The sequence below is a fragment of the Pelodiscus sinensis genome, chromosome 14 (genome assembly GCF_052426305.1).
Source record: "Pelodiscus sinensis isolate ZL-2025 chromosome 14, ASM5242630v1, whole genome shotgun sequence".
Classification (NCBI taxonomy): Eukaryota; Metazoa; Chordata; order Testudines; family Trionychidae; genus Pelodiscus; species Pelodiscus sinensis.
In genome coordinates this window covers 25,103,738-25,119,913 of record NC_143065.1, presented here as the reverse complement: position 1 = coordinate 25,119,913, position 16,176 = coordinate 25,103,738, and the positions used below count along the sequence as shown (strand labels likewise).

General features: G+C 40.3%; 1 protein-coding gene across 1 annotated transcript in view; it reads left to right on the top strand.

The window, feature by feature from the left end:
• Positions 1 to 16,176, top strand: part of ATP8B4 (ATPase phospholipid transporting 8B4 (putative)) — a 177,144-nt gene that overhangs the window by 133,058 nt on the left and 27,910 nt on the right. The window contains exons 17-21 of the mRNA XM_014579493.4: positions 1,952 to 2,116; positions 4,952 to 5,063; positions 6,503 to 6,608; positions 11,907 to 12,054; positions 15,132 to 15,315. Coding sequence (XP_014434979.4) covers positions 1,952 to 2,116; positions 4,952 to 5,063; positions 6,503 to 6,608; positions 11,907 to 12,054; positions 15,132 to 15,315 — 715 coding nt within the window. The remainder of the gene's footprint in view (positions 1 to 1,951; positions 2,117 to 4,951; positions 5,064 to 6,502; positions 6,609 to 11,906; positions 12,055 to 15,131; positions 15,316 to 16,176) is intronic.

The window sequence follows — 16,176 nt, the reverse complement described above, 5'->3', positions numbered from 1 at the left end:
TCTAGACGTAGCCCTAGTGTGGTTCACTCAGCCACAACTCTCATTCACTCTAAGGCCTTTGTTGTCAGCATATCTAGGGCCCTACCAAATTCAAGGCTATGAAAAACATGTTACAGACTGTCAAAACTGGTCTCCCTCCATGAACTTTGGTCTTTTTGTGTGTGTTTTAATCTATACTGATTTCAGTCGGGAGACCATTCTCAAATTGGGGAGTCCTAACCCAAAAGAGAGTTATAGGGGAGTCACAAGGTTATTTTAGGAGGGTTATTTTTGGGGGGATCATGGTATTGCCACTCTTACTTCTGCACTGACTTCAGAGCTGGGCAGCCAGACAGTGGTGGCCAGTGTTCCCTCTAAGTTGCACAGCAACACAGCATCACCAGTGATTAATCAGCCCTGTCCAGTCAGAGGCTCAGGGCTCTGTGCACAGGGCTGACTGGGCATGGCTGATTAATTACTGGTGATGCTGTGCTGCCACGCTGCTTAGAAGGAACACTGGTGATGGCCATTGGCTAGATGCTCACTTCTGAAAGCCATGCCCCGCCAGCAGTGCAGAAGTAAGAGTGGCAATACTATACCTTTCTATCCTTATTTTTATGCTGCTGCCTTCAGGCCTGGGCACTTCGGCAGAGCTGACTGCTGATTGAGGGCCTCGCGCTACAGGCAGGAGCACAGAAGTAAGGGTGGCAATGCCACGCTGTCCTTACTTCTGCACTTCAGCTTGCTGTTGCTCTGCCTTCAGAAATGGGCTTCCAGCCAGCAGCCACTGCTGTCCAGATGCTCAGCTCTTAAGGCATCTCCAACATGAGCAACAGCACAGAAGTAAGGTTAACATGAACACACACCCACCTCTACAATAACCTTGCAACCTCCCCCTCCCACAATTCTTTTTTTTTTGGGGGGGGGGGGGAAGGGTGTTAGGGCCTCTACAACATCATGAAATTTCAGGTTTAAATAGCTCAAATCATGAAATGTATTATTTTAACAATCCTATGACCATGAAAATGATCAAAGTGCACTGTGAATTTGGTAGTGCCCTAAGCATAACAAATTGGTAGCACCCTGAACCATAATACTATGTCATGCAACCATTATGATTAACATACTGTTTGAGTATCAGAGGGGTAGCCGTGTTAGTCTGAATCTGCAAAAGCGGCACGGAGACCTGTGGCACCTTATAGACTAACTGAAGTGTTGGAGCATAAGCTTTTGTGGGCAAAGACCCACTTCATCAGATGCATGTGGTGGAAATTTCCAGAGGCAGGTATAAATATTCAGGCCAGAATCAGGCTGGAGATAATGAGGTCCTGTTTGAGACATTTCTGCTCCTACTTTACAGTCCAGCTTCTTATAGTTCTTCCACTGATACCTACTTGGGTATTATGCTTTTAAGATGATGGATTTGTGATAATGTACACAATGAACATTATTATTTATTGTTTACATTGTGGTAGCACCCAAAATGTGCTAAGTATTTTAGTTAATTGTGCTAAAGAGAGTAGTCTGGGCACATTAGCTGCTTTTTAGATTAAATCCTTCATCAGTTTAATACCTAGATACTGATTCATATTCAGCTCTGATGCAACATTTCTCTTATTAACATTGTTCCATTTTTTAATTTGTATCTGACATTACATAATATTAGAAACTACAAATCTTTGTTAGAATATTCGTATACATAAAAATTATCACCAATCATTAAAGTTATTTTTTAAAGAACAAAATCTAGCTATAAGTAGAAAATTGCCTACAACCTTAAGTAAAAGGAAGAAGCATTAAAATCCTGTAGAAACAAGGATTATGAGAATTTTATTTCATGGTATCTTAGAATATCTTCGCTTATTGACTCCATAATCAATGTAGATGTTAAGAGAGTGAGAAATTAATATCATCTGGTTATGACTACTTTAGTTCCCATAGATACTGCTCATCTTTTATTTTTATGTGATAGGAGTTTGCTGGAGAAGGCCTTCGGACCTTAGCCCTTGCATACAAAAACTTGACTGAAGAGCACTTTAAAGAGTGGTTTACAATACTTCAGGAGGCAAACACTTCATTGGATAGCAGGAATGAACATCTTGCTGCAGCATATGAAGAGATTGAAAGAGACATGATGGTATGTTCTGAGAGATACAGCACAGGAAAAGTGTATTTGCAATGTGATGCTGTATTAGAGGGTATATCTAGACTACACGGTTTTGTCAACAAAAGTGGACTTTTGTCGACAGCTATACCTGCGTCTACACTGCCGCTGAGTTCTGTTGACATAATGTCGACAGAACTCAGCAGTTTTGTCAACGGCTGTAAATCTCATTCTACGAGGAATAATGCCTTTTGTCAACAGAGTTCTGTCGACAGAAGGCGTTATTGCATCCACTCCATCCTTTGCGTCTACACTGTCATATTGACAAAGCGGCTTGCTTTGTCGACAGAACTGGATGTAGTCTAGTTGCTCTTTGTCGACAGAAGCTTTGTCGACAGTATCGCTTGACAAAACTTCTGTCGACAAAAGCCTGTAGTCTAGACGTACCCATAGATTAATACTTTTATATCTTTTTATGTTCCTGATTCTGTGCTGCAAGCAAGACTGCTGTGGTCTTGATATATGCTCACATTCAATCAGTGCCTCTCTTTGTTAAAAAGGACGCCAATGAATGTCTAGGCCAGCTGTGGTTAGGCTTTAAAATAGTCGAGGCAATCAGTGAGGGGATTTTTTTCCAATGGTAATGACTCATTTTAAATATAAATTAACCTGATTTTCTTTTAAATTCCCCTAAAATACTCATCAGGTCACATGTATGTTCCATTTTAGAAAACATAATCTGTGGTGCTTTGTAAACAGAAAGACAACTTTCAATATGTAATATATTCAGTTAAATACTCTTGGGGGAATTTTGTGTTGCTGTATGTGCAGAATTCACAGCCCTCACAGATTTCTTTGCTTCCCTGCAGGAAAATTACTTCTGATGTGGAAGTAAAGGGAAGCCACAAGAGCAGTCAGGAGTCCCTTCCCAGCAGTGCAGGCAGATTGGTTTGAGCACCCAAAGCAGGTGGTTGAGACATAAAATTACTGCCGGGATTGGGCAGGGGAGCTTGGCAGTCATGCATGTGAGAGAGAAAAAGAGAGACACTCTGGGTCTGTCTACATTACCCCGCTAGTTCGAACTAGCGGGGTAATGTAGGCATACTGCACTTGCAAATGAAGCCCGGGATTTGAATTTCCCGGGCTTCATTTGCATAAGCGGGGCTCCGCCATTTTTAAATCCCCGCTCGTTCGAACCCTGTGCCGCGCGGCTACACGCGGCACGAACTAGGTAGTTCGAACTAGGTTTCCTAGTTCGAACTACCATTACTCCTCGTGGAATGAGGAGTAACGGTAGTTCGACCTAGGAAGCCTAGTTCGAACTACCTAGTTCGTGCCGCGTGTAGCCGCGCGGCACAGGGTTCGAACGAGCGGGGATTTAAAAATGGCGGAGCCCCGCTTATGCAAATGAAGCCCGGGAAATTCAAATCCCGGGCTTCATTTGCAAGTGCGGTATGCCTACATTACCCTCCTAGTTCGAACTAGGAGGGTAGTGTAGACATACCCTCTGTGATTGAGGCAAGCTTGGCATGCTGGGGCATAGGTTTGGGGTGTTTCTGAGGAGATAGATTTGGGGCAGGCTGTGTCCCCTCAGATAGAGAGGAATGTAGCAACCTGCCTGCTTAGTGAATTGTTCCCATTTTTCTTATTAAATTCCAGAGGAGTGTAAAAGAGGTGTAAACACTTTAAGGTTCCTTTACATTAAATGGTGTATAGGAGCCTTATTGTAAAGTGCTGTATGGCCTTACAAATGCTTATGGTGATTAGAACTAGTCTAATTTTTTAACTGAAAAAATTTCCTATCAAAATAGGGTTCATAAACTGTTTGCTACTGACTTTTCTGGTGATGGTCAGTAGTGAGTCCCCATCACTGTTCCCTGTAAGCCCAGCTTCACAGGTGATTAATCAGCCCTGCCCAGTCAGAGCCTCAGGGTCATCCCATCCCCATAAGGATGCCTTTGGTTGAGGCTGATATAGAGATATAGCCATATTAAGAGTAGAGATGTAAAATCCTGATTAATCCAGTTAAATGGTAGGTTAATTGTCTGAGTGGGATCCCTGGCTATGGGACTGGGGCTGCTGCCACCGCCAACAGCAGGCTCCCAGGGCTGGGGCTGCTGCTGCCACTGCCAGCAGCAGAAAGCTCCTGGGCCTACCCCCTGGGATGCCACCACCACCTCCGGGGGCAGGAGACTCCCAGCCCCAGGCTGCCACTGCTGCCGGTGGCCAAAGGTTCCGAGCCTCAGCCCAGGGGCTCAGCTGGTGGCTCCTGGCCCTAACCCTGGCACTGGCACTGGCACTGGCATTGGCATTGGGACTGCCACCAACGCTGGTGCTTGGAGGCTTCCGGCCATGGCCCCGGAGCTGGGGGGGCTGCTGCCAGCTCTTAGCCCCACTGGGGCAGCCTTCCATTCACAGCAAGCTGCTCCTACACACTGGTTAACCAGTATCTAGTAAGCAAGTTTTAACCCAGTAAGTTGAAACTACAACCTAGAAGATTCTGTAGACAATTCTAGGTCTGCTGCTAGCCTGTTGGGCAAGAAAAGGGCTTCAGCTCTGCTTCTCTGTCCCCACAACCGGGGGATCCCCTGGCGAGCTTGCCCTGAAACTATGGGTTATGTAGTTCTTGATGCAAATTACACTGTAGACTGCCTTTAGACTTGGAGAAAATTCCATTGCTCTCAATAGAAGCTGTGAGTGCAGGTCAAGGGTATTATATTGTATTAAAGTTTGATTTGATATTATCTATCTGTAGATGTATAAAACAATGTAATGTGTCCTATTTATATTTCCCAGTTCTAGTTGCTGGTGAAAATTATTTGCAAAGTTTGTTGAAAGTCACTTTAAATGTTCTGCTTCCTTACAAAGTTACTAGGTGCCACTGCTATAGAAGACAAGTTACAAGAAGGAGTCACGGAAACAATTGCCAGTTTATCACTAGCGAACATTAAGATCTGGATTCTAACAGGAGACAAGCAAGGTAATTCATTAATAATGTGTAATTTTGGGGGTGAAAACGTGGGGTGACAGAAAGCCATAAGTAGTGAGACTTCCACAGTTCCCTTGTATGGTGCTCAGGGAGCCCATTCCCTGAACATTATTTTCATTTAAAATTAATAAATTATTAATAAAGAAGAATGCTATGAGCTTGATGTACAATGCAGATACTGCTGAGTTGTGCATGGGCATGCCAAGAGTATGGCAATGCAGTGACTGTTGGATCTCCTGGTGAACACCATCCACCTTAACAGAGGAGAGTTCCTGTAGCCTATGGCCTTTCAGGCAGTGTTCTCTCCGCATAAACTTAGTATTTGTTTGGGTCTCAAATTATTTGGATATGGCACTTGCCACCGGTGCCCAGTGGAAATTTAAAAATGCTCTCAGTGGAACATGTGTACGTGAGCATTTTTATTTCAGAAACAAGCTCTACAAATAGATAGTTAAATAGCATTTATGGTTTTTCTAATGATGATCCTATCTGGGTTAAATCAGTTTTTGCTAGTGCACAAGACTAGTTGCCTATAGGTAATTTCCACTGGATAGAAAAATACACCTCACATGGCAAGCAATGTGATCTAGCAGATAAAGCATTGAATTAGGAGTTGAGATACTTGGTTCTAATCTCTTCTTTTTTTCACTGATCTTCTGTTTGAATAGGGCAAATTGTTTTGCTTTCCTGTGCCTCAGTTTCCCTTCCCACTTTGTTCTTGGCTGTTTCTATTTAGAAACCTCTGTTTCTATTTAGAAACTTTTTGAACAAGTGTCTACAACAATAGGGCTCTGATCTCAGTTGGACTTTAAGCACTAATGCACTATAAAGAATATCTATAAAATATAGCTCAGAGAAAGGTACATTTTAGTAATACATTTATATCAAAGCTAGTAATTATGTTAGGGTATGTCTACACTACAGCATTATTTTGAAATATCTAATTTCGAAATAGTTATTTCAAAATAGCACGTTCACACTGATTGGACACTGAATTGCATTTAAGACCAGCCAGAACTTGTTCTGGTAGGGCATTAGGTCAGAAGTTACCTTGTGGCCAGGGCAGACAGCAGGCCACTCTGGGAAAGGGCTGGAAGCCCCCTAATAAGCGTCTACACAGTGCTTATTTCAAAATAGCAATTTCAAAATTGGTGCTATTCCTTGTGGAATGAGGTCTACCAATTTTGAAATAAGCCCTCCACCATTTCGAATTAATTTCGAAATAGCAGTTGCTTGTATAGACACTAGGAAAGTATTTCGAAATAATGGCTGTTATTTCGAAATAACTTTGCTGTGTAGACATACCCTTAGAGAATTACTCTAATTATGATATTGCTGTATTCTCAGTATGCTCTGTTGACATTACAAAATAAATAAGTAATTATTTTAATATAACTATGCTAAGCAAAACTGATAATATTGTCTCTCAGAAACTGCCATGAATGTTGGTTACTCCTGCCACATACTCACTGATACCATGAATGAGATTTTCATAGTGGCTGGTCACACGGTAACGGAAGTGCGTGAAGAACTCAGGTAAATACACATTTAAAATATATTGTATTATTCTTTCATGCAGACAAAATACTACAATTAGACTCCCTCCCTGTGATGCTACAAATCTTTCCTTAACATTCCATCTGTTAAAGTTCTAGAAGTTGTCGGAGAAGTGTGACAACATGCTTATCTGATGACAAAAAGCCAGCTTCTTGAGGCTAGTACTCCAGACTCCAAGCTAGAGTACTAGTTGCCTCCCCCTCTATGCTGATAGGGCATGGGTTCTTCTTTGAGTGCTGTCCCTGTGCATGCTCTACTGTAGGTGTTCATGCGCCTTTATGCTTATAATCAGAAATTTGTGGTAGCAGTACCCTGTTGGGTTACATATTCATGGATCCCATCCTGTACCACCTCACTACTTGGTTCCTTCTTGTCCATTTATTACCTTTATTTAAGGAGCCTACCAAATTCACAAACCATTTTGCTCAATTTCATGGTCATGGGATTTTAAACACGGTAAATTTCACTATTTCAAATATTTAAATCTGAAATGTCATGGTGTTGTAATTGTGTAGAGGGCTTGCAAGGTTACTGTATAGGAGCTGCGGTATTGCTACCCTTACTTCTACACAGCTGCTGGCAGTAGCATTGCCTTCAGAGCTGGGCAGATGGAGAATGGTGGCTGATTGCTGAGAATCCAGCTCTGAAAGAAGCAGAGCAGGAAGGCAAAGCCGCCACCACCAGCAGCACAGAAGTAAAAGAATGGTATTTTATGGTGTTGCCACCTTTTCTTCTGTGCTGCTGCCTGCAGAGCTGGGCCTTTAGCAGCCACTACTGTCTGGCCACCCAGCTCTGAAAGCAGCAGTAAGGAAGAAAGGGTGACATGGGTATAGTCATGCCACCCTTACTTCTGCACTGCTGCTGGCAAGGTGCTGCCTTTAGAGCTAGGCTCATGGCCAACATTACAATCACCACTCTCCAGTTGTCCAGCTCTGAAGCTAGTGTACAAGTAAGGGTGGCAATACATAAGCCTCCTAAAATAACCTTGTGATTCCCCCTGGAATTCCCTTTTGGGTCAGGCCCCGCAATCTGAGAAACGATGATCTCCCCCCATGAAATCTGTATAGTATAGGGTAAAAGCACACAAAAGGCCAGATTTCACAGAAGGACAAAGATTTCATGGTCCATATGCCACGATTTGCATGGCATAGATCTCAACCTCTTTCTTTCTTTCTCACACTTGTCTTCTCTCTCACTCAATGTGACAGCTGTGACTTTTTGAATAATACTCATAGATGGCATAATGATTTTAATGTTGGATTTTTATGCAAATTTCCTTAATTGGAATAGATTAGAGCACAATATAAATTATTACTAGAACCCTGTCTTTCGGGAAGTAGCATCCTTTCACATTTTCCAGATGCATACTGAATAGATTGTTGGGTAGGCCATATCTTTCTCTCCCTTCCTTTTTTCCTCCTTTAAGTTTAAAAATGTGTTCCTTTTTCAGTTCTCTTCTCTTATTTGAGTCTCTTTTTCATTTCTGTGTATTTTTTCTACTTGCAGTAGAGCCAAGCATAGCATTTTTTCAATAATTACCACGGACATAAAATTTTTGCCTATTTTGGGTATCAGACAAACAAGGCATCAGTTTACCTAATTATCCCTTGGTATTTTAGAGCCAGCCAAGAGGTTTGGGCATTTCAGTCCCAACCTATTCCTGTAACTAATGCATCTTGAATCTGAATAATGGGTAACTACATAATACAACAGTTAAAGTAAACAAGCACTTTTATTTTAGCCTTTGTGATTTGTGTATTTTGATTAAACATTATACATTATATATTGCTTGATAAAATGAGTTATGTCAACATGGGATCTATTTTTACATAAACTATTTATGTAGGAATTAATTTGGGTATGAATTGTTGAGCTTGGCATAGAGGTGGAGGGTTGAAATCCAGTGTGAAAATCACTCATAGAGCTTGAGGCCAGGGTTCAAGAAAGAAAGCTGTGGGGGAACCAAATATGGACATGGTGAATCAGAGTAAACGATGTATACTTTTTAAAATCTGAGGCTATGTCTACACATCAAAGTGATTTTGGGATACCAGAAGAATCCCGAAATAGCTACCCCACATCTTCACAAGCCACCTGTTATTTCGAAATATTTTTCAAATTAATGGGCGCGCTATTTCGGCATCCCAGTAACCCTCATTCCACGAGGGTTAAGGGATGTCTCAAAATAGCACTTTATTTTGAAATAAACTCAAAATAAGCTATGTAATTTGCATAGTGCAAATTGTGTATCTTATTTCGAGTTTAGAGTGCAGTACAGATATAGCCTTAGAAATATGGATGATAGGAACAAATGAGATACAAATGTGTACCATGGTTTGAATAGACAAAAGATTGTCAAAGAGTTGGGTGATGTAGTACACATATGTAAATAACTATATATGCGTATGTGATTCCAGTTATCAGATGGTGTAGAAGAAAAGCTTTAGTTCATAAAATACAGTACTTCTCTCAGATATGTAAACCCATATGAATTCCAGCATGTATCTGAGGACATCACTGAATACAAGTAAATCCTGGCTTGCATTTTACTCTTTTTGGAATATGCTACTGATAAAGAAAAGCAGAAATTAAGTCATTAATGCTGACTAGAAAAGGACTTAATAAAACAGGGAACCCATACATTTTCATATTTGTTTCTGAGAAACACATCTAGGAAGTCTGCATGCACAGTATGCTATGTCACTGAAGTGAAAAGATTTGTTTAGAGATGTTATCAATGGGGAGAATTATCTATCTAAACTTTCTAATGGAGCAAGTGGCCTGTTGCCTCTAACTTTTAACTCTGTGTAGGTAGTGGTTATTTTCTTAGTTGATGTTCTGAAACAAACTCTCTTTCAAGCCAAAGAGACTTAAGAGTTTTCAAATTTCTCCCTCCACTGAAGTTTTTAATACAAATTGAACCTTTCTAGTCTGGTACTCTCCAGTCTAGCAACATTTGTGGTTCAGCATGATTTAAATTAGCCAGATGTTCACTTATCATGGGTGTGGCTAAGTTTTCCACAGTCCTATAACGTTTATTTACAGCCACCAGTTTTGTCTTTTAAGCCATGCCTACACTAGAAGATTATTTCTAATTAACTAAATTCGACTTTACAAATTTGAAGTCCCGGGTCCACACTACAGGGAAGCATCAGATATAGTCTGAGGCAGGCTATGTTAATATGAAGCAAAATGCAGGACAATGTAGCACTTTAAAGACTAACAAGATGGTTTATTAGATGATGAGCTTTCGTGGGCAGAAGTGGGTCTGCCCACGAAAGCTCATCATCTAATAAACCATCTTGTTAGTCTTTAAAGTGCTACATTGTCCTGCATTTTGCTTCAACTACCCCAGACTAACACGGCTACATTTCTATCACTATGTTAATATGGACATGCTGCCTCAGATTCAGAGCTCCAGGAAGCACCAGAGTGTCCACACCAATGTAATTTCAGACTTACAAGTTTGGGAATAGTGTTATTCCTCATGAAAAGCAGGAGTACAGAATAATAGGCTTGGTAGTGTGGATTGATTGCTTACAAATTCGACTTTAGGGGAGTTATTTCAGACTAAGGTCCCAGTACAGACCAGGCCTCACTCAGTGTTTTGTGCTGTTATTTAGCACTAATTTACCTCTAAATGTCTTCTAAAAGCCTAGTAAGCAGTGGAAGGGTATGTCTACACTGCATTTCTCTTTCAAGAGCAGAATGCAAATGCAGCTGAGCGAAATTGCAAATGAAGTGTGGATTTGATTTTCCCGTGCTTCATTTGCATAATCGCGTCTGGCCACTTTTTCGAAATATCCTATTTTGAGATAAAAAATGCTGTGTAGATGTGGTTATTTTAAAAGAAACTCCTTCTTTCAAAATAACCCTTACTCCTAAAAAAGTGAGGTTTAAGGGTTATTTCAAAAGAAGGGGTTTCTTTCAAAATAACCGTGTCTACACAGTGTTTTTTATCTCAAAATAGGGTATTTTGAAAAAGTGGCCGGACACAATATGCACCAGAAGCACGGGAAATTCAAATCCGTGCTGCATTTGCAATTTTGCTTGACTGCATTTGCATTCCTCTCTCGAAAGAATGTGTGTGTGTGTGTGGGGGGGAGGGGTAAGTGGCACCACTGCTCCTGGGGAGCCTGCTTAATGCCAGCTCCTCATCGGCACCAGCTCCTGCTCCCCCCCTTGCTGCTTCTGATACATTAGCACATTTACCCAGGTCCTTAACTCAATTCTTTTTTTAAATAAAAGGAAATATACGTGCTTTATTTAAATTATTATATTTTTCAAAAACTGGGAGCAAGAGCATAGTACACAGCATGTCTGCCCCCTGTGTTCCCCAGTCAGAGTGAGGAATGCAGAAAATTGTGCCCTTTTCCCATGCTCCCTTAAAAAGGGGGAACAGCCAGCAGTGTTCCCATGTGAATCGGGGGTAAGCTTCAGTCCCCTCCCAAAAGGTGCTTGGCTCAGGGATGAGGTTGTTCCAGACAGGTGCAGTATGCTCCGAGACCAGCCCCTTTAATCTGACTGGTGATTATGTCTCTTTTCTGCATGGCTTTATGGGAAGCAATCCCATTCTAGGCACATCCCATTTTCCTGGCACAACCAAATCCTGACCTTGCTTTAAGTTATGATAAGAAGCTGCATGCCAAATGTGGTGGTCTTAGCTCTTACTGTTTAGGGGTTCTTGAACAAACAGACAAAGTTTCTGAAATATATACAGGTTGAACCTCTGAAATCCGGGATTCTCTGATTTGGCAACATCTGTGGTCTGGCAGGACTACAGATGTTGCTGGATCAGAGAGCCCCAGCGCCTGGGACTGTGAACCCTGTCCCTGGAGAACCCTGGTCAGGATGGGGAGAAGCGGGGCCATGCGGCTGGGGGTGCATCCAGGGGGGTCCCAGCCAGTCGGAGCAGCAGCTGGATAGACGAGCCCCATCCCAGGCGTGGATCCCCGGTGGAGGCTGGGGGAGCTCCATCCTGGAGAGCACTAGCACATCAGAGCCCAAGTCCAAGCCAGCCCTTCAGGCTGGAGCCCAGTGGCAGTGGGGTCAGAGCAGAGCCAACAGCAGGCAGGGGGAGCATCCTGGGAGGTCAGTGGCAGAGGACCTCCCCATATCCAACTAATTCCCTCATTCTGGATGAGTAAGGTCCTGAGGGTGCCAGACAAGGAAAGACCTTGGATCTAGTAGTAGATAGATGAGAACAGCAGAACTGAAATTAGCTTAAATCATTGTCTAATTAAAATTAAGAATAACACATTCTTTTCTTCTTTTAAGGAAAGTGAAAGAACATTTGTTTGGACAAAGCAAAGATCTTTCCAATGGTCATGCAAGTTGTGAAAAAAAGCAAGAATCAAAGCAGAGCTCAGTCTTGGAAGAAATTGTCGATGGTGACTATGCATTAGTCATAAATGGATATAGCCTGGTAAGTCAGTTTTTTCAGATTTTGTCCTTTCCTTCCCAACCCAAATAATCATGTCTGCTTTGTTTTCTAATGATGACAGATTTCTCTCCAGACTCTAAAACTGTTTCATAAGAAAGCTACAAACAAAGGCTAACATGATTGCAAGAGACAATTAAAATTACTTCTTAACTTTTGGATGTGCATGGAAGAGAAATCAAATGAGTAACTGTATACAGCTTTTTTTAATAACTGCCACAATGGAGAAGGTCCCATAATAAAAACTAGTCCACACAATCTTATCCCTTCTTAACTAGACATAGACTACTGCTGTTGTTATTTAAGTACGGGTGTGAGCGGAATATCACAAATCAATGCCAATTAATTAAGGGAATGCAATTAGGCAAATATAATGCTGTTTATTTTTGATGTTTGCTGTTTGAGAGCACAACCTGACCTTAAATTATTAACTAATTAAATTAAATTAAATTAAATTAAATTAATCTCATTAAGATGCCTCCAGTGGGTTTTCTAAATATCAGCATTTTACAGGGATGCCAAAACAATTTGCTGTGATTAGGAATCTGTTTCTTGTCATAATTACTTTAATGTAGTTCAGGTTCAAAATCTTAAAAAAGAATCAAAACGATTTTCTGACTTGTTCACTTAAGAGACATAAAAGCTCAGGCTTCACTTTTGAAAAATAAGCTACTCATGAAGACATATAATAATCTTAGTACATTCACATTCTTTGATTTTTATTTTCTTTTTAAAAAATTATGAATAAGAATGGCTCTGCCTTCAGACAGTTTCTTGCTAGAAAAAGATGTAAATGGGAATATTATTTAAGCTTTTCCCTAAGATCCACAGCCATTTAAGTTAGTTTAAGATGCATAGTTCTCTCCAGCTACATTCCAGCCATAATTATGTGTTGCTTTCTACACAGTGGAAACAATGGAAAGTATGTCTCCACTCCAGGGATTCACCAGAAAGACTGTAGTCTGCAGAAACTGTTTCTCTCCTATACCCAGATTTGTAGTTTCCATTTCATCTCAAAACTGTTTAGCAGCCTTTGTCAAGAAATTAGAATAAGACCACTTGCTCTGTTGTGAAAACTTTGAGAAAACACCACCACTGACATCAAGTGACTTCCTCATTCACAGTCTTATCTTGGGGTACATCTAAACTACATCCCTTTTTCGACAAAGGGATGTAAATTAGACGTATTGAAATTGTAAATGAAGCTGGGATTTGAATTTCCCGCACTTCTTTTACATAACGCCAGCCATGGCTTTTTTTTGAAAAGCTGCTTTTCGAAAAAAACCTGCGGTCAAGATAGGGATCGTTCGACAGAACTGCCCCATTTTGAAAGATCCTGTAACCCTCATCTTTCAAAACGGGGCATTTCTGTCAAATGATCCCCATCTTGACCAAGATTTTTTTTGAGAAGCGTCATTTTGAAAAAAAGCTGTGAACGCCATTATGTAAATGAAGCATGGTAAATTCAAATCCTGGCTTCATTTACAGTTTCGATACGTCTAATTTATATCCCTTTATTGAAAAAGGGATATAGTTTAGATGTACCCAGAGAGTCAAAGTAAAGGGGAAAAATATGGGATATTAGCTGCAGTGTTCCCCATGCATGGAATACATTTTGTTGTATGTACAAGGCATCTGCAGATGTGTATCACCAATAGAAACATGTGCTGTTGGCTGTGGGTGGCTGAGAGTGCTGTTGTTAATTAGCTTGGTGGCATTTGAATTTCTCTTGGGTGGCCACTCAAGCATACACTTACAGGGGACACTGGTTATCAGGTTTTGGAAAATTTAAGATTACAACCTGAAAAGAAGATAAAGTTTCTAGTTACCCTTTTCATTTGGGGTGGTCTAAACAGCAGGGGTTAACTCAAAATTGAGCTACATCAATTGCGTAGCTTATTTCAAAATAGCTTATTTTGAAATTGGGAGAGTCTACACAGCATGTATTTTGAAATAGAGCACTCTTCCTCTGACTTCCCTTACTCCTCATACAATGAGGGTTACAGGAGTCGGAGTAAGCAGTCCTCCAGCTTGACAGTATTTTGACATTATTTCAAAAATAACTGCCTGCTGTGTAGATGCGGACTAAGTTATTTTGAAATAAAATTATTTCAAAATAATGTTGCTGTGTAGATATATCCTTGGAGATACCAGTTTCAAAGGCAATCTCAACTCATGCCTTTTCAAAGAATGAGAAAAGCATTATCTTTTACCATTCCAGGTATATATGACCCCCATCACCACCATATCTAAACCAGTGACCTGAATTTTTCCCTCTTCCATGATTTTGAAGAGTCCTTTTCTTGCCTGGTGCTTTCTGAGGGTTTTCTTTCCCTACTATAGTTAAATGAAATTGCCACACAGTGAATGAAATCCCACAATATATGTCAAAATGGGAACATTTTATGCATTTTTCCAGTGGCTCTGGTCACATGCCACATATAGTTGAACTAGCTATATGTCAATCCAAGGGAGACAGGCAGACCACAGAGCTTGGCCAGACTATGTGATGATAATTGCCAGAATTTTCTGTGTCTGAATTGTGAGGAAGCTCTATGGGTGCTGAACCACAAAGATACACTGAGTATCTGCAGCTAAAAACTTGCAATGGAGCTGATGATTCACTGCATTAGACCCTTTTTAATTCTATAAAATTACCTGGAAAGTCAAGTGCTAGACTGAAATAACTAACATATCAATTTTTTGATTATTTCCATCCCTTTTTACATTTTGTATTGAACATATTATTAAAGAAACTATATTACAATAAAATGTAGCTTTGCTTTCATTGTGCATTAGGGTATATGGATTCTGTCTATGTATATTTTTGCTATATATCAATTTATGAGATTGTTTTATTGTTTTACTGGCAACGTGTGGTATCTTCTGCTAAAAGGCTTTCAGCTGTTTAGTAAGTTTGAAATATTAGAAAGATATGTATCCTATTTATTCTTATTTATTTCCTATTTATTCCTATTTAGTCTCCATTTTCTACCCATCACCTCTTCTATTAATTATAGGTACAGAACTAGCACTCTGACAGGGAATTCTTTGTATTGCAGGCTCATGCACTTGAGGCTGATCTGGAGAATGAATTCCTAGACGTTGCCTGCATGTGTAAAACTGTGATTTGTTGTCGAGTGACTCCCTTACAAAAAGCACAAGTGGTAGAACTGGTTAAGAAGCACAGGAATGCAGTCACCTTGGCCATAGGGGATGGAGCCAATGACATCAGCATGATCAAAAGTAAGAGGAAATTATGTCCTAATTTCAGATAAAAACATAAATAGAAATGCCAATAGCATGTTAAGATTTGCCTATCAATGGACTCATATGTATAAGTATTTGATAAATAATGTACTGATGAATCCATCTTAATTGGAATACCCCACTAGTTCACCTTTCATTCTGACTAAGAAGAATTTCTAGCTAACCAGACGGTGCAGTTTTTGCTTCCATCTAAAATGGTTCTCAGATTGTTTTGTTTTGCTCACATTTAGCTTGCTGTTTCTTTGAAGAAATAAAGATGATAGAGGTCTGTCTCTATCATTTACAAAACAAACCACACCACACAGAACAGCAACAGCTATTTTGCCCCAGAATGAGCTGAAATATAATTACCAAATCCAGACCTTCCAGCATCCTGGTAGTTCTGTACTATTTCCACTTTTAAAATGCTTAATTTTAATCAGTTTTCAATGGGCCTGCAGAAATGCTGTTAAAATACTTCTACATTGATAAACAAGCACTGGAAGAGGTAAAGAATTTTTTAAAGGTATCAAATTATGATCAATCTCTGAAAATTACAAAGACATGATATCTCCATTTGAGTACCACTTAATCATATGTTGGCATCCCAATGAAGTAAAATTCCTTGGTGGTAAGTATCATTAGTTTGGCTACTTTGAGAGGTATCCCAACTGAATTGTGTCCTGATTAAGTGGTGGATGCAGTACAGCCATGAAGAAACCGCTTATGTGTTATAATATTTGCATGGAAGAATGCATTTCCCAAGTACAGTATTAGTAACTATTGTAAATTCTTTTATTGTAGCATCAGTTTCTTGGAAGATATTTTGTATATTAAAATATGCTATTGTGTAAGTAG